We start from the raw sequence: 18,401 nt of genomic DNA on the forward strand, positions 1-18,401 counted from the left end.
TAGAGCCGGATGGGAGGTTGGTACTGATAATGGGCCTGGTGGAAAATAGAGAATTGAGCATTATCAATGCGTATTCCCCGATCCAGGACACAGTGGGCTACTTCAAGACCTTATATAGTAAAATCAGTCCATAAATGGAGGGAGCAGTTATAGGGGAGGGGGGGGGGTGACTTCAATTACAGGTTGAATCCCTTGGTAGATAGATCAGACAGGAAGATGGTGAAACCCACCCCAGCAGCTAAGGCCCTCCGAACCATATTGGGAGACTTTCATTTAGTTGATGTATGGAGGACGCATCATCCGCAAGATAGACAATATTCCCATTACACGGCGGCACCGCAAGGCCTCCACACATGGTTAGACTACGTGTTCGCAGCATCTGAGTTGACAGGAGAGCTAGTGCGTTCCGAATATAAAGCGAGAGTCCTGTCGGACCACTCGCCGTTGATTGTAGAATGGCAGTATTCTCCACCCCGGGCACGGATCCCGACGTGGAGACTTCGAGCGGAGGCCTTAAAAGATGTACTGTTTAGAAAGGACCTGAGAAAAGAGATAGTGGAATATTTTGACCACAACACAGGGAGTATGGAGTCAGCCGGTACATTATGGGAGGCATTTAAAGTGGTGGTGAGAGGTGCGGCCATATCTAAATCCAAGGGGCTGCAGGGTGAGATCACTAGAGGGTTGCACGACGTGGAGCAAGAGATGGAGGGAATCAAACACAAGGGTGGACATTCACCTGAGGAGATCGGGACTGTTAGATGGCTACCAACAAGACTGCGAGAAACACTGGGAGAGACTATGTAACCTGAGCTATAAAAAATATGTGGAAAGACAGCATGCGGGGGAGATAAACCAGGCAGGCTGCTGGTCTGGTTATACAAATGTGAAACGCCCAGGAAAACGATTAGGGCAATATGGGACAGGAAAGGACAAGCGCTAGATACTCAAAAGGGAGTAAACAACGGTTTTGCAGAGTTTAACCAATGATTGTACGCAGATACTGGCGGGGAGACAGAGGAGGACATAATGGACATTATAGGCCTTCTCTGAGGCCTTCCCAAACTGGAGGCCTCAGAGAAGGAAGACCTAGAGGCCCCAATCACCTTGGAGGAATTGGAGGCCGTGATCAAACTCCTACCTACCAATAAGACTGCGGGGGGATGGGCTCCCTAGTGAAATCTATAAAGCATACAGGGCGGAACTGCTCCACCCGTTGCTGGAGATGCTGAATGAAGCATTGGAAAAAGGGGTGTTGCCGGAATCATTTAGGGAGGCGATTATTGTCCCGCTCCTTAAGCCAGGCAAGCCGAGCATGGATTGTGGGTCGTACAGACCGCTGTCCATGCTCAATCAGGATAGTAAGATTCTCACTGCAGTGTTAGCAAACAGGCTGCGACCAATCATTGCTAAACTCATACACCCCGACCAGACGGGATATGTCCCTCATAGGAACATATCTGATAACCTTAGGAGATTACATCATGTTATGGAACAGACAGAGAAAGATTCACAAGAGGTGGCTATAATATCGTTGGATGCGGTGAAGGCCTTCGACTCGGTCAAGTGGCCTTGGCTGATGGCGGTCCTAAAAGGGTATGGAGTGGGGTCATTGTATTTGAGGTGGGTGCACTTGCTATACAGCGTGCCACTGGCTCGAGTTAAAACCGGTACGGTCATCTCCGATCGATGGCAACTTGGTGGGGGCACCAGACAGGGATGCCTGTGGTCCCGGATGCTGTTCATCCTCACATTGGAATCCTTGGCGATATATCTGAGGCACCATTTTGGGGAAGTGGGTATTCCAGCAAAGGGAGGGCTGCATCTGATATCACTGTAAGCCGATGATATGCTATTATACTTAAGGTACCCCGAAGAGAATCTTGAATACGTATTGGAAGTGATGGACAGATACGCTGCATTTTCTGGGATAACAGTGAACCCCAAGAAGTCATGCATATTTCCCCTGGGCAGATATACAGGGATTCCATGAGAGAAGCTGCTGGTACTCCAAATACAGTGGGAGACAGTGACCTTTAGATATCTGGGGATTGATGTGTACCATACGACCGAGGCCGAATATAAACATAATACAGACAAGTCGATGACAAATATTGATTGCAGTATGAAGTTCTGGGCTAAGCTCCCCTGACCATGATGGGAAGAGGTGCATTGTTAAAGATGGTGGTGTTGCCTACGTTGTTGCACTTCTTCGGGAACATACCTTACATGATACCCAAGCAATTCCTTGCTAAGCTCCAACGCTTGTGTAGAGGATTTATTTGGCACAATACTAGGAATCTAATTGCACTAAGGAAATTGCAAAACATAGGATAGTGGGGAGGGGGGCATAAAATTGGCAAACTTTGAGATGTATTCCCTAGCTAGTCAATTACAATATGTGACCAGGTGGCTATCAGATGATGTGACACCGGAATCTAGATTGCTGAAGGCGGAATGTGTCCCGTACTTCCTGAAAGAATGGATCTGGTTGCCAAGATCGCGACCCAGGGAGAGCACGAGAATGTTGGAGCTAGGTAGGAAAGTGTGGCAGAGAGCGTGCCAGGCTATGGAGAACCCTGCTCCGTGTTCCCCGCAGATGCCACTGGTGGCATTGGCTGGGGTAGATGAGCAACTGCGAAAGATAATCCGAAGGCATTGAGAACCAGGTAGTATTGTCACATTGAGAGATATATGGCAGAATGGGAAGGCAGTGGAATGCGACATGCTGGTTGAAGACACTGGTCTGCACCGGGGACAGTATATTGCTTACTCCAGGCTGATACGGAAACGTGGGCCGACAGTGCTGGAAGGTCAGCCTGACACGGCCATAGAAACAATGTATGACATGTTGGATGAGGGCCACAAGGTCTCCCGAACTGCTGATGTCCAGGGTAGGTAAAGAGGTGCTCCAGATGAGAGAGGCCTGGGAGGAGGAAGCTGGGGAACCCATGGGAGACGGGTTCTTGGTGAGAGCCCAGAGGTATCGCATAACAGCAGCATAGTCTGAAAACGACCTGCTGCCCACTTTGAGAAACCTGAAGGTGTTGCCCTAGCTAGTCCCCGGGGATATGTCATCCAGGTGACCAGGACACAGCCATCGCTATTGGAACCAGTTCCTGGGGGGTGGACCAGTGAGGGAAGATCACCTGGATGGGGAGTCCGTGGGAGTGAGACACAGACGAATGAGATGCGGTATCCCCATTCTTTCAACACCTTTTCCCCATCCTACTATGTAGGACATTCAGAAGCACTGCCCCCGCCCATTCTGACACAAAAACTTTGCACAGCACGAAATAGAACAGATTAACACCCAAGCCGTTTACCTGACATGACCCAATACAAGGGTCAGGCAAAGTTAGGTAATTGACAAGAATCACACGCACCCGACGGCCCTTTCCTTTCCCCACAAGGATAAAAGGTGGAGCAAGAGAGCACAGTACGAGCAAGGCAGACTGCACAACATGAGAGCTAACTCAGCAATGAGATTATTTAAATCTACCCGTAGTTCTGCTACCAGATCTTTTTTGAGACTAGAAAAATCAATGTTAGGAGTGAGGGTCTTTATACCAAAGATGTAATGGGTAAAAGAGGGCAAAAAGGAACATGCGCAAAGGAGGAGTTACCCGTCATTAATGGTTTTACATTTAAGTGATTTTGGTTTAAATATGTGGGTCTGAAATAACTTCTAGGCCACCCCCCACAATTCTGAGATTAGGTGTCTGTAAGAATGGTAAAGTCTTGTGGAACCAAATACAGAAAGACAAGAGATACATATTTCTTCTGAACTAGATTCCCGTGATCAATGGAACACTCTTAAATGAAATAATAAAGTCAGGCATGTCTGTGCAATGTTTCACCACTCATTTGTGTAAACTGAGTATAGGTTGAAACAGAAAAGTAGCAACCTCCTTCCATGCAAATAGGTGGGCCGGATTAGGGTGGGGCACATAGAATATTGAGATTACCAATAATCATTACTGTTATCCAGGTCATATGAGGTCAGAAGTTGCACATCAAGCCAGGGTCACCCCTGGACATACACCTTCGTCTTTAAAGTGGGATGAGACACCTGGTTCTGCAAAAGGCAGTGAAACTCCTGGGGCTACACCAGGCTCAAAAAATATGGGATCCAACCCAGAGCCATGTACCAGCAAGAGCTGTAACTCCTGGCCATGCAACACCGGGTCATGGAGGTGCATCAGCAAGTGCACTTAAAACACTGCTGGGATTAGACTTCCAAAACAGAGAGGGGTACTTTTTGAGTAGTGTTTATAGTTCAAATGCCTCTTCCTATCCTTACAATGCCAGTGTTAAATAATTGACCCTTTTTTTAATTTGGCCAGTCTCTTATCTAACCTGAGCAGCGTTTGTTTTATGACCACATCTATGGTAAACATTTACAGCGTTAACATATTAGCAAACATGGAAATGTTTTACTCTCCTGTGTGGTATCTTTTGGAGATGTGTTTAAAGGTCTGTTTTTAACACCCGTGACCCAGCCATTTTCCTCCTTTGCGTGATTTTACCAATGAGGATGGCCCCTTTGTCCATTATACTTCCATGGATATGAGAACCGTCAGAGTTCATCATTGCGTTAATGGAATTTGTTTTAAGCTGAATGTGATCCGAAAGATTTTGTTTTTGCAGTTCCCTCAAGCCCCATTGTCCTCAGTGGAACAATATTTTTTGCTATGGCTGGTATTAGGAGGGTTTTTCAAAGCTACTATCTGGTACGGGACTTGGAAAGCCAAACTAGGATTAGCAACATTTTTTACAACACTAGTTGAGCAAATACACTCTTAAGTAGATGTGACCAAGCAGCAAGACAAACTAAGGAGGAAGGGGGCACTGTTTTGTAGTACATTGACCACTTAGCAGAGCAGGACGTACAAGACCCACACAGGTAACGTATACAAAGAACAATCTTTTATTACAATACTACACTAAAGCACACGTTAGATATTTAAAGTAAAATACTTTAGAACATATATACAACTCAGATCACAATCAAAGGGTTGCACTCCACTTTAAATTACTTGGCATACAACACACACATTAAATGCAATATTTTAAAGTAGGGAGAAAGTGATGGCAACATGCTCCACATCACTACTCTCAACTCTCGTTCAGCTATCAAACACTCCTCTGACATCTGCGGTCACCTGAAAGAGCTTGACTTGGATGTATTTAGTCTCACCAAGACTTGGTTCACGGCCAGCTCTGTCACGAGCTTCGACACATTCCTTCCTGATGGCTACAAGATCATCTCCGAACCCAGAACCAAACGTCCCGGTGCAGGTGTAGACTTGATTTCCCCAGAGTGGATCCCTGCTTCTATCATTCCAATGCAGCACTACTCCTCCTTTGAATGCCTGGTCTGCAGGCTCTCCATCTCTCCTGCCCTCTCTCTCACTGTTGCCACTATCTACAGGCCGCCCTATTCCTCTCCGAGTGGGCTGACTTCAACTCCTCGCTCCTTTCCTCTACCTCTCAACTTCTCCTCAGAGACTTGAACATCAACCTACCAGCCCTTCTTCAGTACTTTTACCAAACCTCTGCTATACATTCTTTCGCTCCCTCCCTCTCCCTCTCCCTCTCCCACCTTCATCTCTCTATCTCCAACACTCTGGATGTCATTGCCCCTGTCGTGTGGATCCGCTTGAAGTGTAGGGCAGCAGAGAGAAGTGGAGGGCATCGGGCGCATCCCTGACAAACTGACCTACCGCCTCCTCCAAAGGCAGTACAGACGCTCTGTCCTATCCAAGAAGAGAGCCTACATCTAAACCCACATCTTTGCAGCATCTAGCAACTCGGCCGAACTTTTCAAAATCTGCAAGGAGCTGGCCAATCATGCTGCAGTCTCTAACTCTCCTGTTCCCTTCCAGGCCCTCTGCAGGGCCTTGGCCTCTCATTTCACAACTAAAACTGAGGACATCCTGTCCACCCTCTCTTCCTCCATCTCTATCTCCTGTACCATTCCGGGCCTGTCTGAGACCGTCCCTCCTCCTCCTCTCCCCTGTTCACCCGACAATGTTTCTAGAAAAGTCTAATCTATGAAAGTCCCCTGCTCATCCAGAACAAAATCGAGGACATTGACACCCTTGGCTGGCTCGGTTGTGTTTTTTTTTAATCTCCCCCTCTCCCTCTCCCTGTCCCTCTCTCCTCCTCCTCCATCCTCTCCTTCTCTCCTCACATCTCTTATGTCGCCTCAGAGGAATTCTTCCTTTATCACTTTCCCCAAGAAACTCACCATCTCCAGAGCTCTGGTCCAACAACAGCCTCTTTATAAATCTTCCTGCGTCTACTCTTCGACCTTTACAACTCATCCAGAACAGGACTGCAAGACGTGTCCTTGGCCTGAAGCCCAGGGATCGTATCCCTCCAGAACTGAAATCTCTTCACTGGCTGCAAGGATCAACTTTAAGACCTTCTGCATCATCCACAAGGCTTTCTGGGGCCTCAGACCGCTCTACCTCCAACGTTCTCTTCCAAAACATCTTCCCTCTCGAGCTCTCTGCTCATCCACCTTCAATTCTCTGAGGGTCATATGCTTCTCCAAGCAGAGAGTTGGGGGAAGATCTATCTCCTCAGCTGGGGCCTCCCTTCGGAACAGCCTCCCTGCCTCTCTCAAACATGGGCAGAACCAGCTCTGTTTCCGGAAGCAACTCAAGACCTTCCTTTTCGCTTCTGCTTTCTCTCTTCCTCTCCCACGCTGATACACCTGAATGCTCTGCGCACTGGTCACCCTCTGAACTCTGTCCCAGGCTCCTGCATGGCAGTTGAGCCACCCTCAATGAGCTGCAATTGTGAGTTAACTGCACTTCCACCTATCCCCTCTCCCCTGGCACTTCTTCCCTTCCCTCTTCCCCGCATTTGCACGATCTGAATGACACAAGGCCTCGTAAAATTGTTATTTTATCCTCCCTTTGTTTCCCCCACCTTGTCTTGTCGCGCCTAGAAACACTTGTGTACAGGCGCGTTATAAATGCCACACCATATCATATCACAGTTAAGCCTAACAACATACAATAACTTTGGAAGTCTAACCCTCGTATACGCTGGCATTCAGAAAGGCCCTCAAAACCTGGCTTTTTCCTTACTCCTCTTGAAATCTTCTCGCACTGTATGCTGTGACTGACCGGCGCACGGAAGCACTGGCCCAGACCCAACAACACACCTATCCCCCGTCCCCAATTCACCGTGGATGCCGGCAGCATCTGCAGCAGCACAATGTGATCAGCTCACCCCACCCATCCACCCCAACTCCCCAAACCCAGACAATCGTACATCACTCCACCCGTCCCTATGGGCACCCTCCCACTGCTCAGGCACTCAATCTAGGGAGTCCTCAGCTGGCGAGACCAGCCCAATCGCGTTGGACCTAGGAAAGCAACATCAAAGATGGAGTTAATCTGAGTTTCAGGTATGTATAACTTGCACCACGTCTGTGGACACATACCGCAAGTACGGCCGAACATCCATGCACTATAGACTACAACTATGGCTATGCAAATCCAGCCTAGCAGCTCGCATAGCCGTCCACATTGAAACACCTGATGTACCTCAGCACTCTGCCATTAGTATACAGCGACAACCTAAGCAAAACGTCGGTCTAGCTGGGCACACATCAAATCTCCCGAACTAGTTATCTATCCTAAACCACCAACAGCACCCTCCCACGTGCCTGACCTCCGGGCCACTTACTGGAGCCTAGCCAGCCCTCCTAAGCCCTAACCTGGCAGAATGCACACACAGATCTTAAAGTTAACTCTTAGAAGCTCCCATACTTGGATACCACAAAGCGCATTGAGGCCATACAAATGGGGAAGTGGAACTATATAAATGACCAATACAGTGATTTGGTATCAAAGCACTTTTTCTAGTTTAGAAAGCCCTCTCCTGTTTTTTGACAATGCCCATGGCATACTGTGGCAGCACCTAGATATATGGGTCTATACCTCAGATATGGGGACTATACCAAGTTTAAGAGAGCATTAAAGCGACATTTGAGCCTACATTTGGCATATGGTGGAAGCACCTATGAGGCTGAACCGAATATATGGCAACCAGGTATATGAAGAGATTACTGGGACATACAAAGCTCCTCTTAACATACGAAGCCAGCACCTGCACATGTGGGTTTAAATCTTAATATGCGGTGACTAGCCAAAACGTATTGCTTTTGCTAAATTAGCTTTTTTGAGTAGATAATACATGTACTATACTTACTATCCACATGGCAGCATCCGGGTCGTTTATCTGAAAAATAAAATGGTTTGTAAGCGCGAATACTCATTGTCAATGAAAAAGGCACATTATCTTTTGACCAATGCTTCACACCTTTGAATCATCATAAACCAAAAATAAAATATGAAACTTGCAGGCTCTTGTCATCATTTCAATACCACTATACAACTGTGTGGGATGCGAAATAGAAACATACCGATACCCGGAAAGGAAGGTATGACATATCCTTGTGTTTTCAATTACTTTATTCAATCTGAGAAAGTAGTCCTTAAACTTGCAAATAAATCAGATTTTTTTAGCATGAATAACACGACCATTCAATGCAACACATACATATAATATTCTGCTGGGATTAGTCTGTGTAGTATGGGAGTAATGAGCTTCTCATCACCAAGGAGAGAGATCTTGCTCTTTAATGTGCCATTTGCTGCTGCATGTTATAGTTCTTTGATTATTTTATTTGTTGGAGGTTTTTTAATGTGGCACATGTACACAGGTTACCTCAGCGTGCAATAAAGGAGGCAGTTTTGAGGAAGGGTTGAAGAGTCGTGGGCATGAACCAAAGGTTTAAGAAGGCAAAAGGGAGTTACAAAGTTTCTAGCACAAAGCACACTATGCCTTTCTCACCAAGAGTCAATCATTTGCCAATGGCTTCCTTAGAGTACAGAGGGTGTTTGAGGACAACTGGCCACGTCACAAGAAGTTATTGAATGCTGCATAGTTTGGAGTGCACTAGAACCCTCTTTTGTCCCCCAAGCCCTCCTGTGTCTTGCTTTCACCAGTAGAAATTTACCAACACCTAAACAGAATCCTCAAGACAGATAGGCAGTCCCCCTCTCCTTCCCTCTTACCGCTGCCCCCACCCCTCTCTCCCTCCAAAAAGTGACCCAACAGCTGGCTGAAGGCTAGCCCTCAGACTCCGGGCAAGACTAGGTCAAGTGATAGACCCAAGTGCTTGCTGAGAGCTTCCTGTGGCACAGAGTATGACCTGGAATATCACTGTAACTGGTGAGTGGAAGAGGTATTTTCTGGCCCCGGCTTCCTTTCCCAGGTGGCTGAGAATGTTAAAGCCTGATAATTACCCTAAGCAACAGGTCAGAAATACTTGCTGGTAGGAGTGTGTTAAACAGTATTTCAACTAAACCCAGAGGGCGACCCACAGCTACAGGGTGAGAATATCTAGACTTCACACACAGAAATATTTGCTGACAGGATAAGGAACCAACACGTGAGCAGGGCTCAAATTCCCTAGGCCCAAGATTGTCAAAAAGCTAGCAGGGTAGTATATCCTTGGGACAGAGACCGCCAAGAAGTGGCTGGGTGCTATAACCTTGAGACTGAATCCCAGGATGTTGTCACTTCTCCCCTAGGGGGAGACCCTTCCCATGAGGCCAAAGAGCCGAGACCGCTATCCGATAGTGCCCCTGGGGGTGTTACTCAGCAGATGGATCTCATGGCGAGGGAAGCCCCCAATCGGATCAGTGACAACTTGGGCAGAATGTGGTATACCCATGGCCCACCTTACCTTAACCCACTTTCCTCACCAACCCCCTAGAGCACCGCACCACATCACCATCCCTAGTGTTCCCATCTGTTTACATAAAGCCAGTAAGGTAGGAGGTACTGGGTCAAGGAGTGTGGGCTCCTCAAGGGACCTATATCCCTTATGTACTGAGACGAGGGAGAGACCAACTGGCTCACTGAGAGTCCTCAAGATCAGTACTGGGACAAGGAATAAATACAGGAGAATAGAGAGCACCTCTATAAACCATACTGAGCTATCTAGTCTTTACATACTTCCTGTTGGCCAAGGAAGAACTAAAATAGAAGAGGGACATTCAAACACACACAAACCATCCCTGGAGGAAATGGGAGATTAGAATCCCTTATGAAGAAGGAAGAAGCAGCAGACGGGAAAGATGCCCGTCTGCAGAAGCATCCCTGGAATGTCCACCATGGTGAGAATGGAGCTGAAGATGGGAGGTGGAGCAACCAGCTGGGCAAGAACACTGGAGCGAGAGAAGTGCCTGGGCTGCTCAGCCCAACAGCAGGGAGCCGCTGCTGAGACACTGCAGTCCCTGGAACGATCGGAAGAGGCAAAAAAGCAGCAGGGAACTGCTGCAAGTCTAAGTCCCTGAAACAATCGGAATACGCCAGAGAGGGGAGCCAAAGCCTGCAGGCGCCAGTAAGTGTCCAGAAGAGGGTGGGGAGACCAGAATGGTTGTAGGGGCCCCAGAGAGGCAGACAAATATGCACCCACTGAAAACTTGCATCCAGATTCTTCTTCGTGGCCGTACCTGGGAGGATAGTATACCAGGGCTGCCATGTTTCTAAGGAGGGGGAACTACAGGTCTGGGACCCGAGGGGAAGAAACCAATCCCAAAGGGGTCTGGGACCAGAGACGAAGAAACCAATACATGGGGGTCTTTGAGCTGACAAAAAGGAATACCTGGCAGGATAGTGAACCAAGTATAATTATTGAGAATCATGAAGAGCTAAGAAGGGTCTGGGACCCACATCCAATAACGAACTGTCTCCATAATCATTGTCATAGCCACAGCACTTGCCAGGGTAGTGAACCAGGTGGGCTGTCAACACGGTGGCTGTGTGAAGAACTCGAGAAAGGCCTGGGGAAGGGAGACATACCACCTGGTATTGATGAACTTTGTGAAAGAAGCACAGAGAAGGGAATAGTTCTCTTGGCACTGTGAACAGCTTAGGAAAGGCCTGGGGAAGGGAGACATACCCCCTGGTGTTGATGAACACTGTAAAATGAGCCAGGAGGAGGGTGGTCATTCTCTTGGCATTGTGAAGAGCCTGACAAAGGCCAGAAGAAGTGTCCTGGAATTGGAAAAGCCATTGAGAAACCTGAAAAAGGTCAGGGGGAAGGAGTCAACCCCCCCTTACAATATGAAGATACAAGACTTTTGTTCCATGTGCCTTGCTGGAACCCCAATTCAAGGAACCTTTTAAAACTTTTTATTTGAATACTTTGAGAAGAATATTTCATTTGCATCACCCAGAGGTGAACTTTGGGCTGTTGTCCAGAAGAAGAAAGCCATTATTCTGGACCAAGAAGCCCACCCCTTTTCCTTAGTTGAGTTTATAGTGTAAGGGTTGCAAATAGGTTTTGGACACAGGACTCTTTGCTTTAGACTGACATCCTTACAGACTCCTTAGTATTTAGTTATATAGGGATGGGTTTTTCTTTTATTTTCGCACTAATAAAAGTCTATAGCCAAAAGCATGCCACCTCTGTGTCAGTCTCCTACTTCTACACCCTTACAATAGGGATCTCGGGGAAAATGAATAGGCCCTTTGGACACAGAGTTAATCCATCCTGAAACTGTTTTGCTCAACGTGCTCGCCTTGAAAACAAGATGACACGAAGCACAACACGGATCGATCCCTGGGTCCGTGCTTAGAAACCTCTGGGTATTAAGTGCGTTATAAATACGCAACTAAGACATATTCCTGTAGCAGTGCCTCGATGCCCCTGGGCTGTGTGAACGCTTTACAAATGCAAAAAAAAAAAAAAAAAACACGACTTCTATGCTGTTAGGAGTCATGTCTTCAATGGGTACCCTACCCTCAGCCTTCTTCAAGGGAAGGAGATGTTACTTTACTGTATAGGTCCTTTTGTCTGTATGTATGCACCGGGTAGAGGAAGATGTTGCTGCGCAGGGTGGTTTAGTGGTCTAAACCCATTTATTTGTAACTTGACTTACCTAACAGGAGACATTCTTTGTAGGGATCTTTCGACATGAGCTTTAAGGCCCAATAAGCATCCATTATTTCTGCGTTATGCTATAATCCTGGACATTGTTAGGAGCAGGTGGTGAAATAGCTGGTGTGCGATGCACACCTATGTGTGTTGAGGCTTGTGTGGCATTTCCAGTTGTAGTATAGGAACACACTAGTAGTGGGTTTCTTGTTGGCGGCGCCATCAATGGCATCGATGACCATGGCGAGCTTTACAGTATCAAAGAAGGCCTGCGTGATGGGGCGGATGTCCTGTGGGTAGCACTGCTTTCACTGTGTTTTTATAGTAGCAAATAAGAGGAAATGCAGCATTAGCCACAACTACCACATTCTAAACCTCCACAGAATATCTACTCCCTACACCTACGTCCTATCTGTCCAACCCCCACACAAAATACAGGCCTGATTTATAACCTTAATAATAAACAATGTTAATTAACATGATGCACACCAGCAGCAAGTCACGACAACACCGATCTTCCTGCTTATATGCTGTTGCAAGCCCTATGATAGTTTCACTTATCTCCAGCGCAACAGAGAGGAGTGGCTGAGTCGATCTCTACATAGTGCCTCTGCCACAGCCGTCGTCGTCTTCGGTACATGGCGTTGTTGGGACATACTCCCGGCAGCAAGTCGCACCTCGTCAGCGTCAGCATATTGGGTGGAAAACGTGAAGCTCTGGTGTTAGACAGCACATTGCCCAGGCACTACTAGCACCACACATATCCTGTCCCACATGCTTCATGCCGGCCCGAGCAGGGCATCGACATTCCAGTCACCCTTTTCACCCAAAAAAAACAAAACAAAAAAAACCCTCTTAATTTTTTGTATTTTCGCACCTGAAATGTTCCCATTTCATTGGATACTTTGCTTTATGATGTATAGCAGCAATGAGTATAGCTCATCGGAAACGTGCTCGCTTTCAGATCAAGATGATGTCGAAACCTTATTTGACTTCTAAGCAGTCCAGTCCCACCAGTGGCACTGGTGATGGGCATCAGCAAAGAGAAACATCTTTTCCATGTAATTTAGTTAAACTGGCCTTACTGAGATGAAATGACTAACAAAAGAAACAAAAAGCTGCAGAAAGGTGCAGAGTGAAAAGGGAGAGTGGTGAACAATAACGGGGTAAAGGAAAACAGCCTTTCCATTAATTAGGAAATATGACCCGAGGAGGGGGTGCATTACCGGTCAGGTAACACCTGGGAGGGAGATTTCTTCAGAGAAATCTGGAGACAACAATTTCCCCATAGGATTGTATTGGGGAAATAATTATTTTAGGCGGGAGAACGTGAAAAATAGCAGTATTTTTCACTGAAAAATCGTGAGTCTCCCCCCTAAATCGGGAGGGTTGGCATGTATGAGAAATGGCGCTGCAACCGTTTCTAGACTCAAGAAAAAAAAGAAAAAGCTCAATAAATGGCGCCATGGGGTAGGGGGAGAAGGGACTACGTGTAATCCCTTCTCCCTTTCCATGACGGCAAGTCACGGAAGGAGCACCAGAGCCGTGGCGGTGAAGCAGGCTTCAGAGCCTTCTCTGCGAGGTAAAGACAGCCGAGGGCCAATGTAATTTAATTAACTAAAGTACAAAACAAACACGTAGCATAGCAAATTATCAACACAAGTCGCAAGAAAATGGTCTGCCTCAGACAAAAAGGCTGTAGTTACAAAATAAAGAGACCCTCCACATCCAATCGGGTAATGCTGGCATCACAGTGACTCCACATCCAATCACATTCTACTTGCATCAAATCAATTCTCCAATCACAAACAGTCACACAAACTCATTCAGAAAAACACTAGACCCACACTGTAAATAAATACACGGCCATTTTCAATTTCAACATAGCAATGCTGCCTTCCAAAGTTAACAATGTCATTCATTTTTTTTTTAAACAGCATCAATAATTCTTAAAATGACAAAAAACAATTACTTTTATTAGCATGAAAAACTGAACAGAAATTTACTAGAATGTTAACACAGAGGCCTCCATCTTGAAAGAAAAAATGGCCTCCAATGCAATCCTCAAAAAATAAACATATTTTAATCTTCATACATCCAATGTTATACAAAAAGCATAATCTTTAAAAATGCGTGATCCGACATTTCCAGCGAGCATCACTTATTTGATAAAGCGAAAACAAAAGAGATGTCTCAATTCCATTTAGACAAAAGAGATGTCTCAATTCCATTTAGACATTTTTAGCCAATCTGTGATGTTAGTAAGGACGTGAGGGATATATGATAAAAAGAAAAAGCCCTCAATGTTATTTATCCTTAAATTGGTTGACACATATTTGTGTTTCTAGGTCTCAAAAGCTAAACAAGGTGATTGATTTAATCAAATCTTCGTAGTCTGTTGAGCCGTCTTCAGGACACTGTGTAAAGGCACAGGTTAGTCAAAAATCAGCAAAGTGCGTGGTGGTCCTCTGATCGCCAATCTCTAAAAGTTAAAAAATGAAAAAGTGTGTATTTATAATAATCTAAAAACGAGCATATAATCTCTATTATCGGTGTGGTGGAAAACTTCACTGACCTTAACTTTCTTTGCAGGCGTATGAGGGTTCATTTTATTTCATGTAAATGACCACAACTAGTCATTCAATGGCGTACCATGCCATATGAAAAAGAAATAGTGAGTATAATGATTATTCTTCATTTCTAGTGCGAATAACTCACTTTCACTTTTAGTGCACTAGTCTTTATTTACTTAAGACCATTGCAAATTGCTAACATGCATTTCCAGTCCGTTTTCACATAACCAGATCTGGACTCGAACTCTATTTTTAGACACAAGCACTATTCCATAATCATAGATATTTTGGCTCACAGTGAATAGTACTAGGACCATCCGGTTATCGTTACACCATTGGCCAAACCATCACGGATGCATTCTGAATCAAGGGAGCATGATATATCAACAAGGTGCTCCGAGCAAGCATCGTTTACCTGAAATTGCAGAGTACAACCCCATGGTGCGTTGTTTTCTCAGTATTTTTCAATAAATCCTACACTTCCGTTGATGCGGGGTACCACGTGTATATTTTCATCATTATTGTCGAGGGAAAATGCATAGTTCTCAACTCGCATCTGTAAACACGAGAGAACATACACAGGCGGTCAGCATATGTATGCATCTTGATAATGCGTTTGTAAATGCCAAACGCGATAGTGCAAAACAATTTAGAATGTAAATTGACTTACCTGGTGTTCGCAAGACAAATCCTTTCTGAAGGTCGCAGATCAACTTGCAGCGCCGGCTGCAGCAGACGCGTGAAAGTGTGCGTTAACACTGAAAACTACTTTTCATCCAAGTGCGGGAAAGATCCTTCCGGCCAGTCGCAAGTAAACTTGCAATGCCGGCAGCCACAGACGCTAGAAAGTTAAACGCGTGGCGGCATTCCCAGAGGACTGCAATGTGCTTTTAATTCAAATGTGGAATCCAACTTTCGTCGCCATCTTGGAAGTAGAAAACCAATCTCCAACATGAAGAATACGGATGGTTTGGGGCGTGGCTATCTGGCCATGGAATAGGACGTGCTTCGTGAGGAGCTCCTGATGATCCGACTTTATTTTTGCTAAAGTTACCCGTTGAAACTGTAACAAGCGCCTAGAACTTTGGGGATCAGGCGTCGGAAGCTGCACGCTAAATGGAGTTCGTGGGAGAAGTTCATGGTCCCAGGGAATCGTGAGATATATATGTTTTTGTTGGTACGGCTGTGTGGCCGCTTCGGCGCCAAGATGGCGGCTAACAAAGGAGAGGCCTCCGAGGAGAAACGAAACTGATTCCCTGGAACTCCGGGACATGGTTGCAGACGATTGCCTGGAGGAAGAGTACAACAGGGAAATATGGCAAAGTGTTCGAGATAGCACTGTGAGTGCCCGGCATGGCATGCGCCAATGGAGCCTCGGCGATCTGACTGCAGGAGGAGAGAACATTGGATGCTTGGGCGACAAGGCCTACGGAAGTTGAATGAGGAGTGCGAGGCCATAGCCCACCTGTAAAACAATTCGAAGTGCCATCTTGAATGTGAGTTAGGAGACCTGGGAGCCAGACTATTGTCGGACCAAGGACCAAGGACAGTGCAGCAGCTGCACCAAGGCGGAGTCGTGCAGGAGTGAAGGGCAGCGCCATGTCGGCGAAAGGGTTGAGAGTCAAGACCAAGCAATCCACGATGGAGGCTTTTACGAAAACGCAGCGGACCCCCTCAACATCGGTGCAGAGCATGGTCATGACTCCCGCGGAAGACGCCCCTGAAGGGGATAAGCACCAGATCCTGGAGGCTATAACGGGACGGAGTGCTAAATGGGACTTGGCAATGGCGGACCTACGCACAGCTCTGGAGAACAAGATTGATGCTGTGGGTACGGAACTCACCCTGCTATGTCAAGATGTCAGGGCACTTTCCAGTGGTCTGGAAAGTGGGGTGAAGGTGAATACCGACGTTAGCACGAACAATGCGACGGAGATTCACGTCTCAAAACAACAGGTCGCCAACCTGGAAAATCGTGTGGAAGAGGCGGAAGGAAGGGCGAGGAGGAACAACATTCGTGTGGTTGGCCTGCCGGAGGGGGAAGAAGGCCAAGACCCCACAAACTATGTGGAAAACATGATCCTACAAGGGATCGGAGCAGGGAATCTTTCACAAGGATTTACGGTGGAGCGGGCGCATCGCGCCCTAATGAGGAAACCCCGGCCGGGGGCCCCACCAAGGCCGATCATCGCGAGGATCCTGAATTACAGGGACAGAGAAAAGATCCTGGAATATTTTCGTAAGGGCGGTACGATAGTGAGAGCATCCACCAACATCACAGCATACCCGGACTATACGATACTGGTGCAAAGGCAGAGGTAAAGTTACGTCGCCGTCAAAAGAAGGCTGAGGGCGGCGGGATTCAAATATATGCTGCTGTATCCGGCACGATTGAAGGTGCTACATAAGAACAAAGCGCTATTTTTTGATACCCCAGAGGATGTTGTCATATGGCTAGACCTGCAGGGTTTCCCGGAACAAGAAGCGGATCCCGATCGGCAGGAGCATACCGAATGAAGATTTTGTAATACGGACATTGTGAGGGTGAGTGGGAGGAGGACCCTGATTGAACAGAGAAATTGTAACTGGCAGAACTTTCAGCACAATCCGAGCCTGGTGCTCGACATGGACTGGAATATAGTGAGTGTAACTGCAATTGGTAACTGTCTAGCATCTGTATGCGTAATGTTTCTTGAAAGGAGCAACAGAACGTGGACGACCTACCCCAATAGACTATTAGTTTCAGCGGCCATTAGGGCGGCTTTACCCTACTGAGCCCTGAGTAGAAGCTTGCGCTAGGCAGGGATAGATGTGGGGGGGCCCGAGATCCAGGAATGGAGCTGGGCAACGGTTGGGGAGGGTATTGTTGGGGAAGGGATGGGTGGGAAGAAGGTGGGGGGGATGGGGAGTTGAGTGTGTGTGTGTGGTTATGGGGAGTTTAAGTTTTGTTTCGAGCCTATTTGGAGTAATCAGCATGTTGCACTTGCGGTGCATGAGGGGGCGGAATCGGCGAAGATCGGGGGGTGCTTACCAACGACTTATGGGAGACCTCAGGATAATAACGTGGAACGTCAGGGGCCTTAACAGTTATCTGAAAAGAAATAAAATCATGATGCATCTGAAAAGGCAGAAAATAGATATTGCACTACTACAGGAGACGTACTTGACGCGAGAGAAGTTGGACCTGGTTAAGAGAAAGTGGAGAGGGACTGTGGTGGGCTTGCCATACTCTTCATACGCCCGGGATGCGTTAATCTGGGTGGCACCGCATGTCCCGTTCCAATCTATACAAGAGGTAGTTGAAACTGATGGAAGATGGCTATATTGCGAGGGCTGGTGGAGAGCAGGGAGGTATGCATAGTAAACACATATGCCCCCAACCAAAACACAGCAGCATATTTCAGAGCCCTGTGTACCAACCTTAGTATGTGTATAGGGAGCGCAGTGATCTGGGGTGGGGACTTTAATTGTGTGTTGAATCATGTGGTGGACAGATCTGATGGCGGGGTGGGTAAACCTAAACCGGCGGCGAGAGCGCTGCAGACACTGCTAATTGATTTTGGCTTTACAGATGCGTGGAGGATGAAACATCCCACTAAGAGGCAATACTCACACTATTCAGCCCTGCATCAACTGCACACTAGGCTCGATTATCTCTTTGCTGCAGCAGATGGGACGTCTGAGATTACTCAAATCGAATATAAGGCTAGGGTCCTCTCAGATCACTCGCCCCTGATCCTCGGATGGCAATATTGCCCCCCCCCCCCCCCGAGGGCGAGGATCCCTACATGGCGCCTCCGAGCAGAGGCGCTTAAAGATCCAGTCTTTAGGGAAGATATAAGGGAAGAGATTAC

At 46.9% G+C, this 18,401-nt stretch overlaps 1 protein-coding gene across 3 annotated transcripts in view; it reads right to left on the bottom strand.

The window, feature by feature from the left end:
• The window catches only part of TMEM220 (transmembrane protein 220), a 371,482-nt gene that overhangs the window by 313,167 nt on the left and 39,914 nt on the right, over nucleotides 1-18,401 (bottom strand). For 2 of the 3 annotated variants that reach the window (XM_069654507.1, XM_069654505.1), the window contains exon 2: nucleotides 8,233-8,262. The exons of the other annotated variant lie outside the window; for it this stretch is intronic. In XM_069654507.1, coding sequence (XP_069510608.1) covers nucleotides 8,233-8,262 — 30 coding nt within the window. The remainder of the gene's footprint in view (nucleotides 1-8,232; nucleotides 8,263-18,401) is intronic. 3 annotated transcript variants of the gene reach the window in all.

This window comes from Ambystoma mexicanum, chromosome 3q (assembly GCF_040938575.1).
Source record: "Ambystoma mexicanum isolate Mex_15411 chromosome 3q, UKY_AmexF1_1, whole genome shotgun sequence".
In the NCBI taxonomy this organism is placed as follows: Eukaryota; Metazoa; Chordata; class Amphibia; order Caudata; family Ambystomatidae; genus Ambystoma; species Ambystoma mexicanum.